Below are 18,555 nucleotides of genomic sequence, written 5' to 3'. Positions count from 1 at the left end.
GATGTTTTTTTCCACCCCTTCTTGCGCTAATAAGACATTTAGTGAACGGCCTATAGATTTTCATGAGCTGTGCAGTTCAACTTAATACACTTTTATTATATTTCCCCCGATTCCTTCTATCAGAAACTTTTGCAGGTATAGCTTCTCGAAGCAAATATCCCTCAGTTACAAAAATAGACTTTTTCTTTTGTCATAAAATAATACACATAATTAATTTTCAGTGATATATTCATCTGTTAAGGTAAAGAGCAAAGCTGCTTTTTTTTTTTTTTTTAAAGTAAATGTTATCGTGACAGAAACAGACATGTGAAGCCTAGCACCATGTTCTTCACCCCCCACCCCACCACATCCTCCTCGTCACGGGCGAGACTCTTCTGAAAGCACTGGAATATGATCGATTTGGAAACCTCATCTCTTCCCCTACACCCCCCCCCCTCCCCGGCTCCTCTGGACTCCGTTATATTTTGCATATTCTGGTTCAGTCCAGATTCTCAACGCCGCAAAAAGAATCCAAACTAGATCGTTCTCATTTCCCCAAAGGCTGCGAATTTAAACCCCGACCCCCCCCCAAAAAATAAAAAAAAAACCCCAGAAAAAATCCAAAAGCTTTTAACTACAACAGCCAGCAAATGAAGATAAAGGTAACAACGGTTTTATCCAAAACATCTCACAGGCCATTGCTTCACTTTTGTACAAACTGAAACAAAAGAAAACCAAAAATATTGTCCCGACCGATGTTAAAACGTAAACAAGAAACGAGTCCCAAACACTGATGCTACAAAGAATTAGAAAAAACGTATGTACAGGACCCTGTATTCCTTGCCTCTCTGGGTTATTTATTATAGGTGTTGGTCTATGTTACGCGAGTGTTTATACAGGCTTATAAAAGTTCTTTCTTCTTTTTTAGTTCAGTTTCAATAAAAGCTCTTATTGGACCAAAAAAAAAAAAAAAAAAGGACAAAAAAAATCTGCCACCATCACCAATGTGTTCAGTGTTTGTGAAGCCCCGCCCTCTTCCTGGTGTTTCCTGGTGCAAATTCAACAGCAGCAAGTAGCTTAGTACCATTCAGGTCCATCTGGCTCCGGTGCATTCAGGGTCCGAGCGCCAGCGGTGAGTCCTGCCTGTGACGGATGCCGTTTAGATCCGTAGCGCCTGGCGCCATCTCTGTCACCAGATGACGCTGGATATACTGGTCTCCCTGGGCAGCAGCGGCAGCATGGCGTTGTTGCCGTGGGCCTCGTCCACGCTCTGCTGACGCGGCGACTTGGACTGCGGCCGCTGACCGTTGATGAGCGTCATGGGGATGTTGCAGTAGGTGTGCTGGTTGCCTAGCGTGGAGAGCGGCGGGAGCGTGCCGCCGGGCGGCAGGTCGTAGTCGTAGCTACGGTAATAGTGTTTCTGCCTCATCTGGGTGTGGCAAGAGTTGTGGAACGTCGAGCGCAAGTCCGGGTGTGCCGTCGCCATGGCGGTGGAGGTGGCTGCCGCCATTGAGATGGCCGAGACGGTCTGCAGCTCGCTGAAGGGACCCTGCTCGCTGACGTCCAGCACCTGCTCGTGGGAGATGCTCAGGGGCTCCATGCGCTTGAAGGGCATCTCGTAGATCAGCTGCTTCCAGAACTTGGAGTTGAGCTTGTTGCTGGACGGCCCGCGCCACTTGATGACCGTCAGCATCTTGATGGTGTGTTTGAGGGCCTCCACTTCCTGGTAGTTCATGATGCCGCGCAGCTCGGCGCACTCGATCAGGATGACCTTGATCTCGCCGGTCACCAGCATGTTGCGCAGCCTGGTCTCCAGCTCAAAGATGCTCCACCCCCTCCGCACCACATAGCTGGGCGTCATGACGATGATGAGACGCTTGCTCTGGTCCACGCAGCGCGCCACGTCCTCGATGTAGGCTGAATACACAGATACAGACACAGAGATGAACAGCGATACACACTTTCTGCGCCGCTTATGTCTACTTTGAATCCCGTTTGACTTATTCGTACATGAAAGCGCACGGATCAAACTGGTGATGGCCGTGAAATGTCACACCAGTTGTGCCAATAACCCTTATCGCAGAATATTAATGATTTAATGGTAAATAAATGTACTTTAACATATATTTGTGCCCATTTAGAGGAAAGACTTGTCGAAAATAGTTCAGATACCTGGATGTTAGCACCTGAAAGCAGGTTTATAGTTAGCACAGCGTCGCGCTCACATCCCTAATGAGCACCTCTGCTGCTTGTGTAACAATGAATGTGATCAAGTGTTTCCTGAAGCCTGTCCTGGGCGTTGGAGGGGGGTGGGGGTAGGGGGGTGGTTGTCTGCTGCTAATGCCAGCTTTTAGCCGTTCTTGACGTAGACAAAGACAGAGTGGCTCCTCAACGGCAGCGAGACGGGATTAATTGGGCTTCACTTTCGCAATCAAAGCTTATGACCCTCCTGTGTGTGTGAGAGAAAAAAACAGGTTTCTATTTCCCACCCTCCCTCTTTAAGTCAAGAACTCTCGGTGTGTTTGAGGGAACAACATTGCGCCTGTCTTCCAGCAAACAAATGCTACACCCCCCCCCCCACCCCCTCCATCCTCCATAACGCTGAAGATGAACTCTTCATCAGGCCGCGGTCTGCCCGAGGCTTCGCCACGAGAGAAACCTGGATCTGGACTCGCGTTTTACTTCAACATGACAAGACAGTCTCTTCAATGTTTGGTAATTGGTCCTCATGTTGTAATTCGTCACAATGCATCCCTGGACTTTCAACTCCCTGGGGGGGTTCTTCTTCTTCTTCTTCTTCTTCTTCGTTTTTTTTCTTCCTGCATGTTCAGTTCAGGTCAAACCAATCGGGCAAAAACGATTTTTTTCTCTCCTATCTGATCTGAATAAATCAAACTAGGAATGGATAAATGGATACCATATAATTAGCTAATGAGTTGTAGTTTAATTTTATGTTTTGAATTGATTAACTGAAAGTAAATCTGCCTTCCCGGGGAGCGCTCTGCTACCGCTTTTATCGCTTTATAGATTAAAATTCTCTTTCACAAGCTTTACAATCAAAGTGTTCCATGTGTAATCATTGATTCTGTCGACATAAAAGCAAAATCAACACTAAATTAAATGAGGTAGAAAATCACCGTTACCACGCTCCCTGGATTTCCTCTCGATTTTACAGGAAAACTGGACTGTCGGAAATACAAAAACCCCCCCCCAAAAAACACGATCCAGGTCTGGATAAAAAGAAATATGGAGGTGGTTTGTGAAGGTCTGATTAACAAAGCAGAATAACTACAGCTATCACACTATATATCTTTGTTATTCAGCGCCTTATGGAACAATTAATTTGAAATTCTCAGCGCTGAGCAGCTACAACAACATTTATGTGCGTCAATAAAAGCCTTCCCTCCGTATTTTACCTCCGACTTACAATGAGGTAGTAATTTACCAGCTGGGGATTTGCGACTTCCGACCCCCATGCAGTCACTAACAATAGTTTGATTCCAACACAACAACACCACAGAGGAAGAGCGTATGTTTCCTGAGTCACTGCAAACCGCATCATCTCCCGCCTTCAGCCTCAACACGACCTCGTTCATCCTCAGAAAGAATTGTTCTGATGCAGTGAGCCCTGATTGTTGTGCGTTTATTAAGCACAGTAAAAAAAACACAAAAACTAAACTGACTCATCCACTCAGTGCAAAGGAAACAGCAAACAAATAATATTTTATGCTTTACTATGCAAGAATAATGGCTTTATAAATGGATAATAAACATTTATCACCACCGAAACGAACGTGAGGGCGTCTGCAGGGTATCGCAGACATTTGAGGACAGATTCAGGATAAATTTTGGGTCAAGGTGGATAAATCCTTATATAATAATGAATAACAACAGGATGTAAGAATGATATCCCACCGTTATGCACACCTTAATCCGTAATATGATACACATTGCTAAAGCTAATAAGTCAGAAACTATTGATGATAAAAGAAGCAATTCTATTGGGAACTATTTCCTGAGTTTTCAGGATGTAGGGATATCGATGGTGGTGCAGGTGGAGGTTTGTCGTGTAATTTCTAGTCATAAAACAGAAAACCTGGCAACCCAAGAGTTGATGTCTTATCAATGACCCCTTTATTAACCAATAATAAAGCCATTAATAACAGCGTGTAAACCCTAAAGCGTCACCAAAAGTACTTTCTACATTATCAGTGTGTTGTCACGAGTTAGGTTAAAAATCTGGGGAAAAAAGTACCTCTAAGTAGTCTTGTGTCATCCTGGAAATGATCATTGGTGAAACCTAAACATAGATATTTACATTCAAAGTTGGGTCAAAAAAGAGTTTTAGATAAAGCATTAAAAAAAACAGTTCTGTCATAGCGGGGACATGGCTCTGGCATAAACTGTGTTTCTCCAAATGGGGTTCCACTTGCGATTGTGAGGCGATAATCGCGTAGACCAGTTTATTCCAGTTTAATATGGGATATATAGCATCAAAACATACAAGGAGGAGCTTTATTTTGGCAGCCTGGGTGTATGTTTGCTGCTGTATTTTAAAAAATACTGAATGCACGTTAGATATTTAAAAATTAGCATGGTGAGATGTTGAAAATAATACGGCGTTAGCAGCTCGGGAGGATTTCTGACATATGCCGAAACCTCGGATGACCAAACTGCGTTTATCGACGACTATATCAAGCGTTGAGACGCTATATACCAATGGGAACTAAATGTTTGTACGTACACGCTAAATCAGCGAGCTGGAATCGTGACAGACGCACTTCATTCCTCTCCATCCTTGGATTTTTATGCCATTTTTCCCATATTAGAACAGTCCCCCCCCCCCGCATGGAACACATAATCACACTGAGGATTCAGTTTGTAACCTGGGCACAGTGCCACTGAAGAGGAACGCAATTATTCATGGCAGTATGTGACAGGCAGATGCAGGGATTCAAATGGAGGCTAATCACATAATGATATTATCAAACTCATCTGTGTGATGGGTTAATCATAGATAAGCAAACGGTATATGGAGGCGCTCCATTAGAAATAGACGGTGGCAAAAACATGCATTAATGTCCATGCAGAAGCCTTTTGATTGTGCAGCGTCACTACACAGCAGCATGCACAGGTACCGGATCGGGAACATGGATTGTAAAAATAGGCTTTCACGCAATTCTGGTGCATATGTAATATAGGCTATTACACCACCCACCGGCTTTACATGGTGTGCACTTTAATTACTGAAGAACATTAAGTACTAACTAATAAAAGCAAGAATTTCCGCTGTAACGTATGGTTTATCCGTATAATGAGTGCAGAGATTAAATTCCGCTGGTATTTATCCCCCGTTTCTGAATAGCTTATCTACAATACTGCTATTGTAGTTAGGTTAAGTACAAGGTTCCATATTTTGTCTGATGATCAAATGGAGACCTGCAGGATATCTCGTAACGGCGAAGGACTTCTAAACGTACTTTATTGTGCATCACCTCTAAACTCGTAAGTATTCACGTGTGGATTAAATTTGACTTAACTTTATTTGTGAAACATTTTTATATGCTTTTAAACTATCAGTATTAATAAACAGCTTTCCTGCACAGCCTCTGACAAATACAGCATCAACTTAAAGCAAAATGTTGGAGCTTTACCGTTCTCTTCAGACCCAAAATGACTCTGAACCTTCGCTCAGCGTCGGTTCCTAACCTTTAATGTCAAACATATATCTTTCATTGGATGCACAGTGAACGTGTACCAATCCCCTGAACTCGAGGGTCGTTTATCCAGAGTTAATGTTTGGTTTAATGACCCTCAGAAATGGCCACCAGCTGACTTTGGGAACACCTCTGTTATCATCTATGATGTATGTTTGGAGAAGTCCAGGGTCTGACTGGATCTCACCAGAACACACGTTTGCCCAAAGTGTCCTTGTCTGACTTGGAAATGACATATCTAAAGTTCAGGTGTTCCCACCTTCATTTGTCGAACGGTTGGTTCTTTTGCGGTGGTCTTCAAGCTACTCCACGATCTTCCTAACAACTACAGGATCCCCAACACCGTAAATAACTTATGCAGACTGCAGTTTTATGGCTTTAGACAGTTTAATTAAAGCAAGCACCTGGAAAAGGTAGTGCTTTCCAGTGTGCGTACATCTCTTTACTTTTAGGGCTGCAACGTTAAAACTGGGCTGTTCAGAACTGCTTTAGTCATTTTCCCTGGTGGTAAAGTGATGTCTTCTTTCACTGTGTCATAATTTCAACTTTGCCCCATTATAATATAGTCCTAACAAGCAGGTAACGAAGTGTGAAGACTTATCAGCAGTTGTATTCAATGAGCTACTGGAATGAAAGAAAGCCTAATGATAAATGATGACTCCCTGAACACCAGCCGATAGCAAACCCATCCACTTCAGTCCAGCCGGTGGTTAGAGCTCATGTCATAATGATCGGATTAAAACAGTGAACGTCACACAAGTCTTTGGATATGCCACAACACAAAATGCACGACATAAGCCCACAAAGCAAGGCATGGCACCACTGCACTGACAACACGAGCAACACCAAGCCACAACACATTCGACAACAACGCCGTGAGAGAGAGAGCTTACTTCCTGTTGGGATCAAGTCCCTGTCTGGAATGAAGAGTTTATACCCATAATGCTTCTCCAGCACGTCAGGGAGGATCTCCAGGGCGAAGCGCTCCTCTTCTCGTGTCTCCTGGCTCCACTGATCCGGGTCCACTTTGGTGTAGGACAGGTAAGCGTCGTAGTCCTTGTTATCTGCGGGCACAGAAATGTAACACCATAGCTCATGTTATGGACACCGGTGAGGGTGTTAGTAATCCTAATGGTCCTCAGGTCCATCAAACTCTTTCATTTAGTTTTATAACTCCAGCTATCGAGCAGGTGGAGAGAGAGGAAATAAAGCCTGGGTCTCTGCAAACTGAATAAAGCAAGTCTGTTCCCTTGATTCCTTGCATCACTTCATGTATGGCCATTAAAAATCTCCCCCGAACACTCGGCTTCAATTAAATGTGTAGGTATATGTTTTATGATTTGAAGATAATGTTTCTGTTTTGTTCATCAAAGTCGAGAGCTGCTATACCCCAGATGCTAACGATCTACTTCTATACTGATGCACAGAGAGCTATTCATTCACTGGGAGACAGAACGCCTCCATTACGCTGACCTCTGGGCACGTCTGCCCATTTGAGTGCTTTTCATTACAGCTACGTCCCAACTGACAAATAATGTTACCTTGATAGCTACCATTGCCCACTGCAGGCAAAACAAATTAGACTCCAGCATGAGCTAAATGCCCAACGCTGCCTGTTCGGCCGCATGCATGGCATGGCTTCATCACCCACATGAAAGCTCTGATTGATGACGGATTTGAAAGGGCTGAGCGGAGAGATGGAAAGTGGGAAGCGAGGGAAGTGTTTAATATCTCCTCTCTAGCTGGAACGCACAATGAGTCAGTGGGGGATGGGGGTGGAAATGGGGGGTGAGGTATCCCAGAGCCCCCTAATCATTACAGGAAGAAGATGCAGTAGAAGCTTCAGGACCTGCAGTGGCTGATCTGCAGCAAAGACCTCCGTCAGACTGAGAATATACACTATAAAGACAAAAGTATTGGGACAATTCCACCTGAGGGAACATTTTTTTTGACATTCTACATTCCTAAGCAGTCTAGCTGTGCAGCTATAACAAACCCCAAGAACATTTTGAAGTTCCTGTGGGAGTTTTTTGACCAATCAACCGGAAGAGCCGTTGAGAGGTCAGGCACTGATGTTGGGTAAGAAGGCCTGGCTCCCAATCTCCCAAAGGGGTTTGATGGGGTTGTAGTCAGGGCTTGTTCTGTACCAAACTCACCACTTTATGGCTTTGTGGACCTTTCCCAAACCGGCCAGACAAAGTTAAAGACACAGAAATGTCCAAAGAGTCTAATGTTTCTTACAGAGGGTGCTGGGCCACTGAGATAAAATCATAAGAGGGTTTTCAGGGGTTCAATCTTCCTGTCTTGATTTTGACTCGGATCTCTTCTGCTTTCGGGAGGCCACCTCCACCCGTGTTCGAGTCTGGAGGTGACATTTCACCAGTCGAGACTCTGGACAAGACGAGAGCCGAGGATGAGGCAGCTGAGTTGAGGGAGGTAAAGGAGAAGATAAGGTTCAACAGGAGGGATTTTGGGATCAAATCCCAGCCCAGCATCCGTTTTAAATTTTTAAAATTTCTTTTTAATTGTCCTCTTCATTTTACACTCCTGCCTCTCTCCAGGCTATGAGTCTGTCAACAAGATTCACTCTCTTCCTGATGGGTAATCTTGATATTTGGCAAGTGCTTGCAGCTCTTACATGACACCACGTAATTAATCTAACTCATTTTTATAACTCGCAATTCATTTTACAACACAAGGGAGCTGTAAAAATAATTGAAATGTAACCTCATAATCACCGAGTATAACTAACTGTGAGGCTTATATTCTACTTCACGGTGACATAAATCTCCCTCTCTGTTTGTCTCTGCTAGCTTTTATCTGAAAGCTGTGTAGGCAGATCAAGGACTATTTCAGTGGAGCTGATGCACTCCACTGTAGTCAGAGAGAAGAGAGAGAAGGGGGAGGAAGAGGGTGAGGCAGAGGGTGAATCTCAAAGGCGGTATGACCTCCCTCTCGCATCTTGAGGAGTCACTCCTTACCGGAGAGCGGCGAGGTGTATCTGAGGGCGCAATGCACCTCCAGAGCAGCACTCTTCCCTCCCACAAAGATAGATGCTTGAACAAGAGAAGGGGGGAGGATGATAGGGGGGGGTTGGTACGCATGTGCATAGAGAGAGTTAGATGACGAACTCTTGAACTCGCGGTGGAGAGCGCCAAGAGAGTTGGAGGCGTAAATCTCGGGGATATCTCCAGGTTCCATTACATTTAATGGAGAGTAGATTGGAGGTAACACACATACTTAACTCTGAAGTCACATAAGCACACAAGGTGGACTGCTAATGAGTAGCTGAGTACGATTTTTAAACATCATTTGTTTTCTATAATTTAATTTAGCCACAAAAATATAGCCGTGCTCCATTTTATAAAATGTGGGCTGCTTTAGAGATGTGGCTAATTTTCTGCGCTCCGTGTTCATCACGGCTAAAACAATAGCTGAGTCTCCTCTCATGGAAATAAATGGGGCACATTAAATATGAGAAGCGTCTCTGCAGCTGTGGAAATTGAAAATAAACACCACCCTGAAACAGAATCAAATAGAGAGCAAAGCTCCATCAAGGCAAGCCCAGTTCCCCTTAACTTTTTTTGTGCCACGGACCGATTTAACGTCAGGCAATGCTTTCACGGACCGGCCTTTAAGGTGTTGTGGAAAATAAAACCAAATAAAATGATGCCACCAGCATAAAAACTTAAATTTTTCTTCCGTCTCCTTACTGAAACCTTCCAAAGACGTTTGTTTTTTTGTACGTAATGTAATCTGCTGGAGCGGCTCTTTTAAGAAGGCAGTCATGTGACCGAGGCAAGCATCTTGACAAACATCAAGAGTGACTCATAGACAGATGTGGAGGAGAGAATCCAGTCATTTTAAAACAAAAGATTGTTCACAATCAGATAATAAATAAAACAGAAATAACATAAGTTCCGTATTCTTCTGTGCGACCCGGTATCAACTGACCCATGGACCCATACCGGGCCACAATCCGGGGGTTGCAGACCACTGCTCTGTTGCGTTATAGCACATAAACGCGAAAGGTTTGTCCTCATAATGTCCATCAAAACATACCCTAGATCTGGAGTCACACTGGAATCATTATCAATTTCCTTCATGATTTGGATCGGGCACTTTTGGAGATAGCGAACTGAATCTGAATTTTTAAAACTTACATCTATTTGTCTGCGCGTGACACATTTGTATTATTAATTTTTAGTTTTGGTTAAAAGCCTGTCAGAAAGGAAATGAGGTCATGTTTCGGGGAGTCTTGGTCTGTACCCTTCATCAAATGAGGCGTTTGAGGTAACAGATTGTCTTCTATAATCAGGACATTAAGGTTTTTATTAGCTCTACTGTGAACGCTCATCAAGGTGACTCCTTTTTCTATTACATTTTATTTTGACTGATTTTTATGCTTGAGAAAATAACCACACTAGTTAAATATCAATGAATTGATCAACTCATCCCAGCACTGAAATGATCAATGTTCCTCCACACTTCATCTACTTTAAACTTCTTCCTCATGAGAACGTCGCTTTGTAAAAACACAACTTTGCATCTTGAAAATACAAAACAAACAGGAAGTGTTAGGAGCGGCGGGTAAACGATCGATACTCCCAAACTACACGGAGCCTCATATTTCTAGGTTGTGCTGAAATTGGTGTTTGTGAGACGTGACGAGTTCCCGCCTCCCCCTCCGACAGGCTCGCTCTGCCGTTGTCATCATGAAGCCTATTATTGATTCCACCGACACCCCCACAAAGTGATGATGGAGTGGTCTTTAACTAAATAGCCCCGGTGACAAATAGCTGACAGTCCCTCCTATTGTTACCCCAGGCTTAAAATTTTACATGTGGCAGAAAAAAAGGGAGGCAGACATTCAATTAGTTCCTCAAGTGTCCGCGATGAAACATGAGCATCGGAGATGTGTGTGGAAAAAAGAAAAGAAAAAAAAAAGAAAAACCTGCACATCTGAAGGCTTTGTTGGAGTAAAATGTGTATGTGCGCCTATATCTTCCCCATCACTGCAGCCGTCGCCATGGCGAAGGGATCTCAGTTAACCCCTTCCTCTCGAGGCCCAGTGACTGCTTTGTCTCCGTTTAACGTCCCATTTTATTTAAAGCCTTATCTTGGCCCCCATTCACCCGCAGTGCGCTGACATTGGAAGCCAGAGATGACTTTGCTGCAGGTGCGACCTTGTGCGACGTCATGGCAGTGAAGTGATCTAATCGACCGCGGCGTGGGGGAAAGTATCTGGGTCTCCCGAGAGCTCCGGAGGCAGCGTGCTGTGTCTTATTGAACCTGATCCCCTTATACCGAGGAGCAAATTGAAAATCTGTTTCTCTCTTCAAGCACTCACTTGGGTGGCACAATTAAAGGAGACAATTGCTGTTTGGGATTAAGTTCAAGGCCCAATATTTTTTTCTTTCCCCTTTTTCAGCACAACCGCCCCTCGGCTATTTTTTTGTTGCAAAGCTTTGGTTTCCGGGGCTGAAAGCCAGAGGTAATGGCTCCACTGAAACGTCTGATGTCACAGCCATCACAGTTAAACAGAGCTGGGAGTGTACGCGGGAGGAGCAGGGTACAGAACACTTTTTCACCGCTCATAACTCTCTTGCTGTCTCTCTTTCCACTACTTACAGTCCCTCAGCCTCTCTCTACTAATCTCATTCCCCCAGAATTCACTGCTGCGCTGGTACTTGAGAGACTAATTACAGGGGAATCAAATTAAAACTTGCTCCTTGTCTCAGTTTGATGCATTCTCAAAGCAAGACTCATCCACGGGCCCAATCAGTTTTTTTTTGTTTTTTTTTCCTCTTTAACGATTGCTGATGGGGCCTCAGAGTTAATGCTTCTGTCTGGCACGGTGGCTGTGTTTTGATTTGCTTTACAGAAAAGCAGCAGAATAAACAGTATCATCCTCCAAGTCGAGTTCAATTTCTAATCTTTTCTTGTAGATTTTTCATATTAAGGGAGCAAACATCGAAATGATCTAATTTAGATGGCATTTCTTAGACCACTGAATGTTTAGGAGCTTCCCAGGAAGAACAAACATTACAGCATTATCCTCAACAACTAAAGAAAATGAGCACTTTTTTATGCTTTAATACAAAAAACCCCCCCAAACAACAAATTACATAAAATGACTTCATAAAGTTCAGACGCAGTAATATAAGTGTTTAGAAAACCAAGATTGATTTTGAAAGGCATTCTGTCCTTTTAATGTTTGGTGTAGCCTTTAAGCTAAAAGCATTAGCACACACCCCAACCTTGAATGAGGTGCTAGACAAGACCAAGGATAATGTCTATCCGGACATACTTTAGTTTAAATGTGTTTAAATGTGAGATTTGAGGTTGCACAAGAAGAATCTGGACCTGATGAAAAACCACAGAGTCATTTTCATTCATTCATTTTCCATACTGCTTCTTCTGTTTTTGTGGCGTCGCTGGGGTTTGCTGGAGACTATCCCAGCAGCATTACGCGGGAGATGTTGCCAGCGCATTGCGGAAGTAATTTTCAGTTTTCATTCATTCTATTTAAAAAAAAAAAAAGAAAAGAAAAGATTTAGGCTAGTTCCTCTGTCTTCATCTTTATTTCGGAGAGAAAATCAAAATGTTATTTTGAAATTCCAGAAATGTTCTCCAGCCTAAATAGCTCATCATTCAGCATTCCAGAGATGAAACACTTGATCTCCTGCTATTAAACCATCTTCTAAACCATCATTCATGTATGATTTATGAAGGACTCTTCTTCCTCTAGCAGATGTACAAATAAGGTACAGTAATTATTAGCTTACTCAGGAGCTAACACAGCGACAAAGCATTCTTTAACATATACAATAAGCGAACGCCTCATATTGACCCTTGTGGACATTACCATTTCTGACTCGTGCTCACATTTGTTGGTCGTTTGAGGCTGTTATTGGAAAACAGCTTCACTGCAATGGATGTCCCCAAGTATGGTTGAAACCACTCAACAGTTGCACTGGGAATAGACCGGCTGGATGAAATAAAACCAACGCACTTAAATTCTGCTACCGAGGTGATTCCAGTTCCCAATCAGCACTGAAATGTGAGTTTTCAGGGCAATCAGAGACAAGTGCTATTCAGCAATGTCTGCCATGTAGCAGATATGACATGCCTGTGTTTCAGTTGGTTGTCCACTGTATGAGAACAGAGCAGAAACTCGTACGCTGGAATAAAAAGCCCGTCACCAGAGGCTGCTGCTGCGTTTCCTTTCAGAGTTAAATTTGGCAACGTTACCTGTTGGTGGCTCTGAATCTGTTTGAAGGAGCTGAACATCATTACCCTAAAGTCATCCATTCTGATGTCAGGAAGCAGCACTTAGCATGAGCACTTTCACAAGGCCGTCGTGTGATTAGTTTTTACAAGGATGCGAGTACGACAAACCCCCCCCCCCAAAAAAACCCCCCCAAAAAACAGGGTACACATCAAAGATCGGTGAGTCATTTTCCACCATTTAAGAGACGGTTTAGAGAATATTTGGTGTATTTTTTTTAATTTAAATGATGGGAGGCTCCTTTCTGCGTCTTTCCCACTGATATAACAGGTGCATATTTGCATAAAAATAGTGCCACATGCAGCTTTAAGATATGAAAAATGGCGCAGGTGTTTTCTGAGTAAAAATAAATATGTTTTCAGAGCGGCATTGATTCTCCTCAGGTTTGAGGTTTGATTCCCACTGAGGAAATAATAAAGGACGTTTTCCCAGCCGTGAAAGACGCTTTAGAAATCAATCGCTGTACAGAAAACACAGCCATCACAGATTATTGAAGATGAATACACAAAGGTGTAAAATAAGCAGCGACTTGTCACATCTTACCTCCGTCTATATCCTCGCTGCCAAAGTGGTTCCTGTAGAAGAGCATGAGTTCGATCCTATAACACTTGTATAGGGTCACCAAGCAGATGAGGAGCAGCAGGATGGCTCCCAGACCTCCTGCCAGCTCCACGGTGTACATCAGCTCCGCTAATGTGGCAGGGAGAGAAAAGGAAGGAAGAGCTAAAGTGGTACCAGGTAAGTTGCCAAACACATAAAACCTTCAGTATGAAAAAATGTCTGTGATTTTAACATTTGGTTCAACAGATGACCCTTGTCACGGTCACATTTATCACTGCAGTGAGTGTTTCCGGTATTATCTGGAGCTGTTAGACGAGTATAAATGTACATTTGTTCTCTTATTACCTTCTAAAAAACAATTACAAATCACGACATTGCTCTCCATCCAACAGGAAACACCAGATCACGCCGTGAGCTAAATACAGCATCGATGCCTGTGAAATAACGCTGTCGTGATGGATGAGAAAAGTTCCACTAGCTGTTGAATTATTCTGCGCTATGAATTGATTTGCGGAACCTCATTATTTGACTGAACAAGCTTGTGTTCTTGCAGTATATGAATACATGTTTCTCTTCTCCCCACATCTTAATGTACATGTTCTCGTGGCTGAAATGCGTCCGAATGTCAAACAAAACTTCGAGTCGATGACGATAGCGTGTGACAGATCAAACGGTCGCTGTTACGCTTATGCCGCCGACGAATGCACAAGGCGAGGTAAGCCTCCCGGGCTGTTAGTTAAACTGTCAGATCGACGTGGCCTCCCTCTCCAACGCCATCCGTCATCGCCGCAGCCTGACGTGAACTCACAAAAAGGAAACAAGACAGCGGGAGCGAATTTCGAGGAGCTGCACAACTTCAATGTTGATTTTTTTGGTAAGAGACGACAAATTATTCTAAATCGTGGTACTTGTGATGGCTTAGGTACATGAGACAGATCTATCCAGAAGAAAGCAGATTAGCAGTGTTATTGAGGAGGATGAAAGGTGATATTTCACACTGCAGGACAATGGACTCAACTATTAAGCTCCATGGTCAAGTAACTTGCCTTGAAAACTAAGTCGTTTGCTTTATCTTTTCATGATTGCGTCTGTTCCTCAAGGTTTTTTTTTTCTTTCTTTTTGTCCAGTCTGTTCTGTCCATCTTTCGCAGTTCAACATTTCCTCCTGGCTACGCCTCGCAAAATCTGGCTGGTCAGCCTTCATTGGCTGACTAATGGGCAACAGTAAAAAGGGCTGGAATCTCTGCAATGCCGCACACACACATAAATATGGACGAAGAGGACTCGCACGCACCGCCATCCATCAATGATGCACATTTAACCTCTGTGGTGCGCGCGATGTCCATTACACTGCAGCGGCCATCAGGCTGACAGCTCCCATGATGAAAGATGATGTTCTATAGAGCTAACGAGCGTAGCCAGCGCTGCTTCATCACGCCTGTCTAGGCAACGACCTTCAGCCAAACCTATGGACGGACAGTCGCGCACGTACGCAAGCGAAAGAATGAAACAACCTCAGGGCACAATGAGCACAGATTTCATTGAACATCTGACCTCCTCTTGTCTGGCTTTCCCTCAGAATTAGTTAGCATTTTTTTTTTTTTTTTTGGGAGGGGTGTTGCAGCTAACAAGCGCTTGCTGCTACAAGTTGGATCCAAGTTACTCTTCCTCCTTGTCTCTTCACTGCCCTCCCGCCCGAGCGAACAGATATCTGGACAGTATAACTAGCCAGCTGCTCCTCAAGCAGCAAGATTACAGTGAAGGAGGCCAATTCTTCTCTGCCTGGCATCCATATTGTAGCAGCGCTGCAGTGGGACAGATTAAGACAAATTAGCTCCTGACAACTAGAAGGCCGGATTTGATGGAGCTACAAGGCATCAGGCGATTCATCACTCCCTTTTCTCCCTCCATTTCCTCATCTCTCTATCTGTTGTCTAGGGAGGCAGATAAAAAGAGCGAAATGGAAAAGGCAGAGTAGGGGTTGGATAGTAAAATAAAGACTGGGGAGAGCTGACTTTGCTCGCTGCTTCCCTATGTTCACAAGAGTCTTATCATACACTGCATCGACTAGATAATATTTCCTGCTGCTGTTGCGAGAGGATTTGTGTGGATATGTTGCTGCTGAAAACGCACTGATCAAGAAGACTCGGTGAATTCCAGAAGTTGTACAAGAAGAAGAAATAAGGACACATCGTCATGCTAACTTTAATGACAAGCGAAGGCATATTCTGACTGATGCCGCGCTGAGACGAACGGATACAGATTCGCGTTGTGTGCCATCTTCACAGGCGAGGAAGACTTTGACGCGTGTTGAAAGGCAGTGTAAACACGGACTGGCCTTGTGCTGCATCACAAGGTGGAGGCAGAATATAAGCAAAACAGAAACCTCTTGATTTCTGATTGACGCACAATCCTGCATGGACCAAACTAATCTTTTTTGGGTTTGACTGTGTGGCATAAACCCCTTTAATATAGCAAATGGAGGGGAACTGGGCTGCCATCAAAAGCTGGATCCAAAGCTCTGAGCTTAAAAGAGAGGAAGAGTATCTTACTATGTAAATGTATTCAGCACTGACAACTTTAAGGATGCAGAGACCCCCCCTAGCCTTTCTAAAAAAATAAAATCTGACTTATATAACCACTGGAAAGCATGCGTCTTGTTTCAAATCATCACAGAATCGACTTTCAAACAAGTCATAATCAGAGCCAGAACTCAAAACTGTTTGCTTCAAATAAAAAGACACGGGGGAGGGAGAAAGCCAAGAGTAGTCAGCGGTGAATGATCAGAAAATGTCAGTGAGAGGTTTGGCAATCGAAGCAGGTTTTGTGTGTTTACTCATATTCATTATATGCTGAGGACAACATTTAGTTTTCTGCCAACAGAATGAGGAATGTTTTTGAAAGTTTTGTACATTTTGGTTAGCTTCAGATTAAGGTTCGAGTAGGGTTTCGTTTAAGGCACGGTGTAGGGCGAGGCGTTTGCTTGTGATGGTGGAGGTTAGGGTACGAGACTAGAGAATATATATGCGTAGACGTGAAGAAGAAGGTCGGACAAGCTTGTCTGCTTCAAAACATCGCTCTGAAAGTGCTTTCTGTGGAAGCTAACGCTACCTTAGGCTAGGGTGGATGAATCAGTTTCCTACACTGCAATACTGTCCCGTCTTTTCTCTCCCTGAGGTGAGATCCAACTGGTCAATTCCCACAATCCCTCTAGTTGTTCTTCTTTGTACTCCATAAACTGCTGCAGGAGATTCGCTTCATTGTCAGGCCTGTGGTATTAAACATTGCTTTCTCCTCCAAAGCTGTAACACGATGTTATTAAATATCAAGGCTTTTATATCCATCAGTAGTTATCAAAGCTACTGCATATACTTTAAACAACATGCTGGCCTCACCTTTCTTGGTGAGCTGGATGTTAGCCTGTCGTCGCCCGTTGCCATTCTCCACGTAGCACGAGTAGTTTCCCAGGTCATTCTCCTCCAGGGAATCGATGGTCAGAGAGATGGAAACTTCCTGCTCCCCGAGGTGCTCTCGGATTGTCCTGCGGTGGGTGACAGAGCGAAGAAAACAGCAGGTGAAGCAAATGAAACATGAGCACTGGCAGTGTGACTGGTTCTGCTTGAAGAAGAGAAGGGTAGCCTGGCTAAAAATGTGTTAATAAGTCACATATTGATCAAGACATGCATTACTTTTAATTGGAATTACTTTAACATTAAGCTTTTTAAAGTTAACTTTGGATTAAGTTGACATATCTGGGCTTGTCACTGCAAACATCATGCAGTTTGAAAAGCAGAGATTGTCGCCACTTCAGTCGATACCTCATGATTCAAATCTGCCCAAACCAAAGGCTATTGTTCATTGTTTATTGTCAGTAAACGAAAAAAGCTTCTCCAGTGACAAAAAGAATGCTCGAAACTTGACTTGCTCCATAATTTGCTCAGGAAATGATGAATAGGCGTGTCTTTTTCAATATGAAGCTCTTCTAAGACAATCAACAGTGGGAATTGTCAGCTTGTTCAGCTTTTCACGTTTTAGCTGAGAGTTTGAAAGAGTCAAGAATAATGGCAGCTCTTTCATTCCCCCTTCATTCGTTTCAGGAAACACATGAAGAAAATGTTTTCTTGGTGTTCCAAAATCACAGAAAATAAAGACATAAGAATATTTGGAACGAAATGTAACTATAGATTGTCAGATCAAATTTTCAGAATCTGTAGCAAAAAAATACAAAAAGAAAATATGAAGATGTTCAGCCTCACTGCAGCAGTCCAACAGTCGTAAGTACTCTAATAAAAAAATGGATTTTATTTTCCCTGACAAAAACGTTTACCCCAAGGAAATTTGAGTTGTGTCTACAGTATGCAGCACAAAATCCATAAATAATGACCTTGGAATAATAGGCTTCAATCTCGGCGGAGAGCAATTTTGAGAAAGTATTTTCGGCGAAAACTACTCTACACTTTATGTCTTTACACCTGTCTTCAATCACAAATAAGTGTAAAATGATATCAGACTAGTTAAACCAACATATGTGTTCTGGGACAGCATTTACCTTGTAGTTCATTGGTCTGAAAAGACACAGTTGGAAGCAAAACCATTGTGAATAGGTTGGTTGGTAAACTATACTGTAGTAACCAATCATGCTAGAACAGTTCAATTAGTTCAATGTACGATATTATAAGACAATAGAACACAATTTTCACTTTCTACTGTAGTCTCTATATGATCCAAACCTTCACGACCGGCCTTATCCGGTTAATTGTAGATTTCCCTTTAGCTGTCATTAACTGTTGCAAACCTGATGAATATCCAGACACCAGCCCTGAATAGCATTCATGAGGAATCTCACCCTTTCCTAACAGACAAAGTCTTCAAGTTCTGCAATATGCATTGGTTTACTGGCTTCATCAAGTCCTACTGGAGATTTTCTACTATATTTAAGTCAAACGACTATCATATCCAGGATTTATAATGGACCCAAGCCTTGGTGGATGCTGAGGTCTTCTTGGGA

General features: G+C 43.2%; 1 protein-coding gene across 2 annotated transcripts in view; it reads right to left on the bottom strand.

Annotated features, from left to right (window-relative positions):
* Positions 1 to 594: 594 nt before the first annotated feature.
* The window catches only part of LOC137591477 (interleukin-1 receptor accessory protein-like 1), a 205,861-nt gene continuing 187,900 nt past the window's right edge, over positions 595 to 18,555 (bottom strand). Inside the window, exons 8-12 of one of the 2 annotated variants that reach the window (XM_068309503.1) lie at positions 16,943 to 17,088; positions 13,531 to 13,677; positions 6,590 to 6,760; positions 4,235 to 4,279; positions 595 to 1,896 (exon numbers count right to left, since the gene is read on the bottom strand). In XM_068309503.1, coding sequence (XP_068165604.1) covers positions 1,169 to 1,896; positions 4,235 to 4,279; positions 6,590 to 6,760; positions 13,531 to 13,677; positions 16,943 to 17,088 — 1,237 coding nt within the window. In that variant the 3' untranslated portion in view covers positions 595 to 1,168. The remainder of the gene's footprint in view (positions 1,897 to 4,234; positions 4,280 to 6,589; positions 6,761 to 13,530; positions 13,678 to 16,942; positions 17,089 to 18,555) is intronic. The other variant, XM_068309504.1, reaches the window with a different exon arrangement.

This window comes from Antennarius striatus, chromosome 24, assembly GCF_040054535.1.
Source record: "Antennarius striatus isolate MH-2024 chromosome 24, ASM4005453v1, whole genome shotgun sequence".
Lineage (NCBI taxonomy): Eukaryota > Metazoa > Chordata > Actinopteri > Lophiiformes > Antennariidae > Antennarius > Antennarius striatus.
The sequence above is the reverse complement of the archived record's forward strand: the minus strand, read 5'-3'. Positions and strand labels throughout refer to the sequence as shown.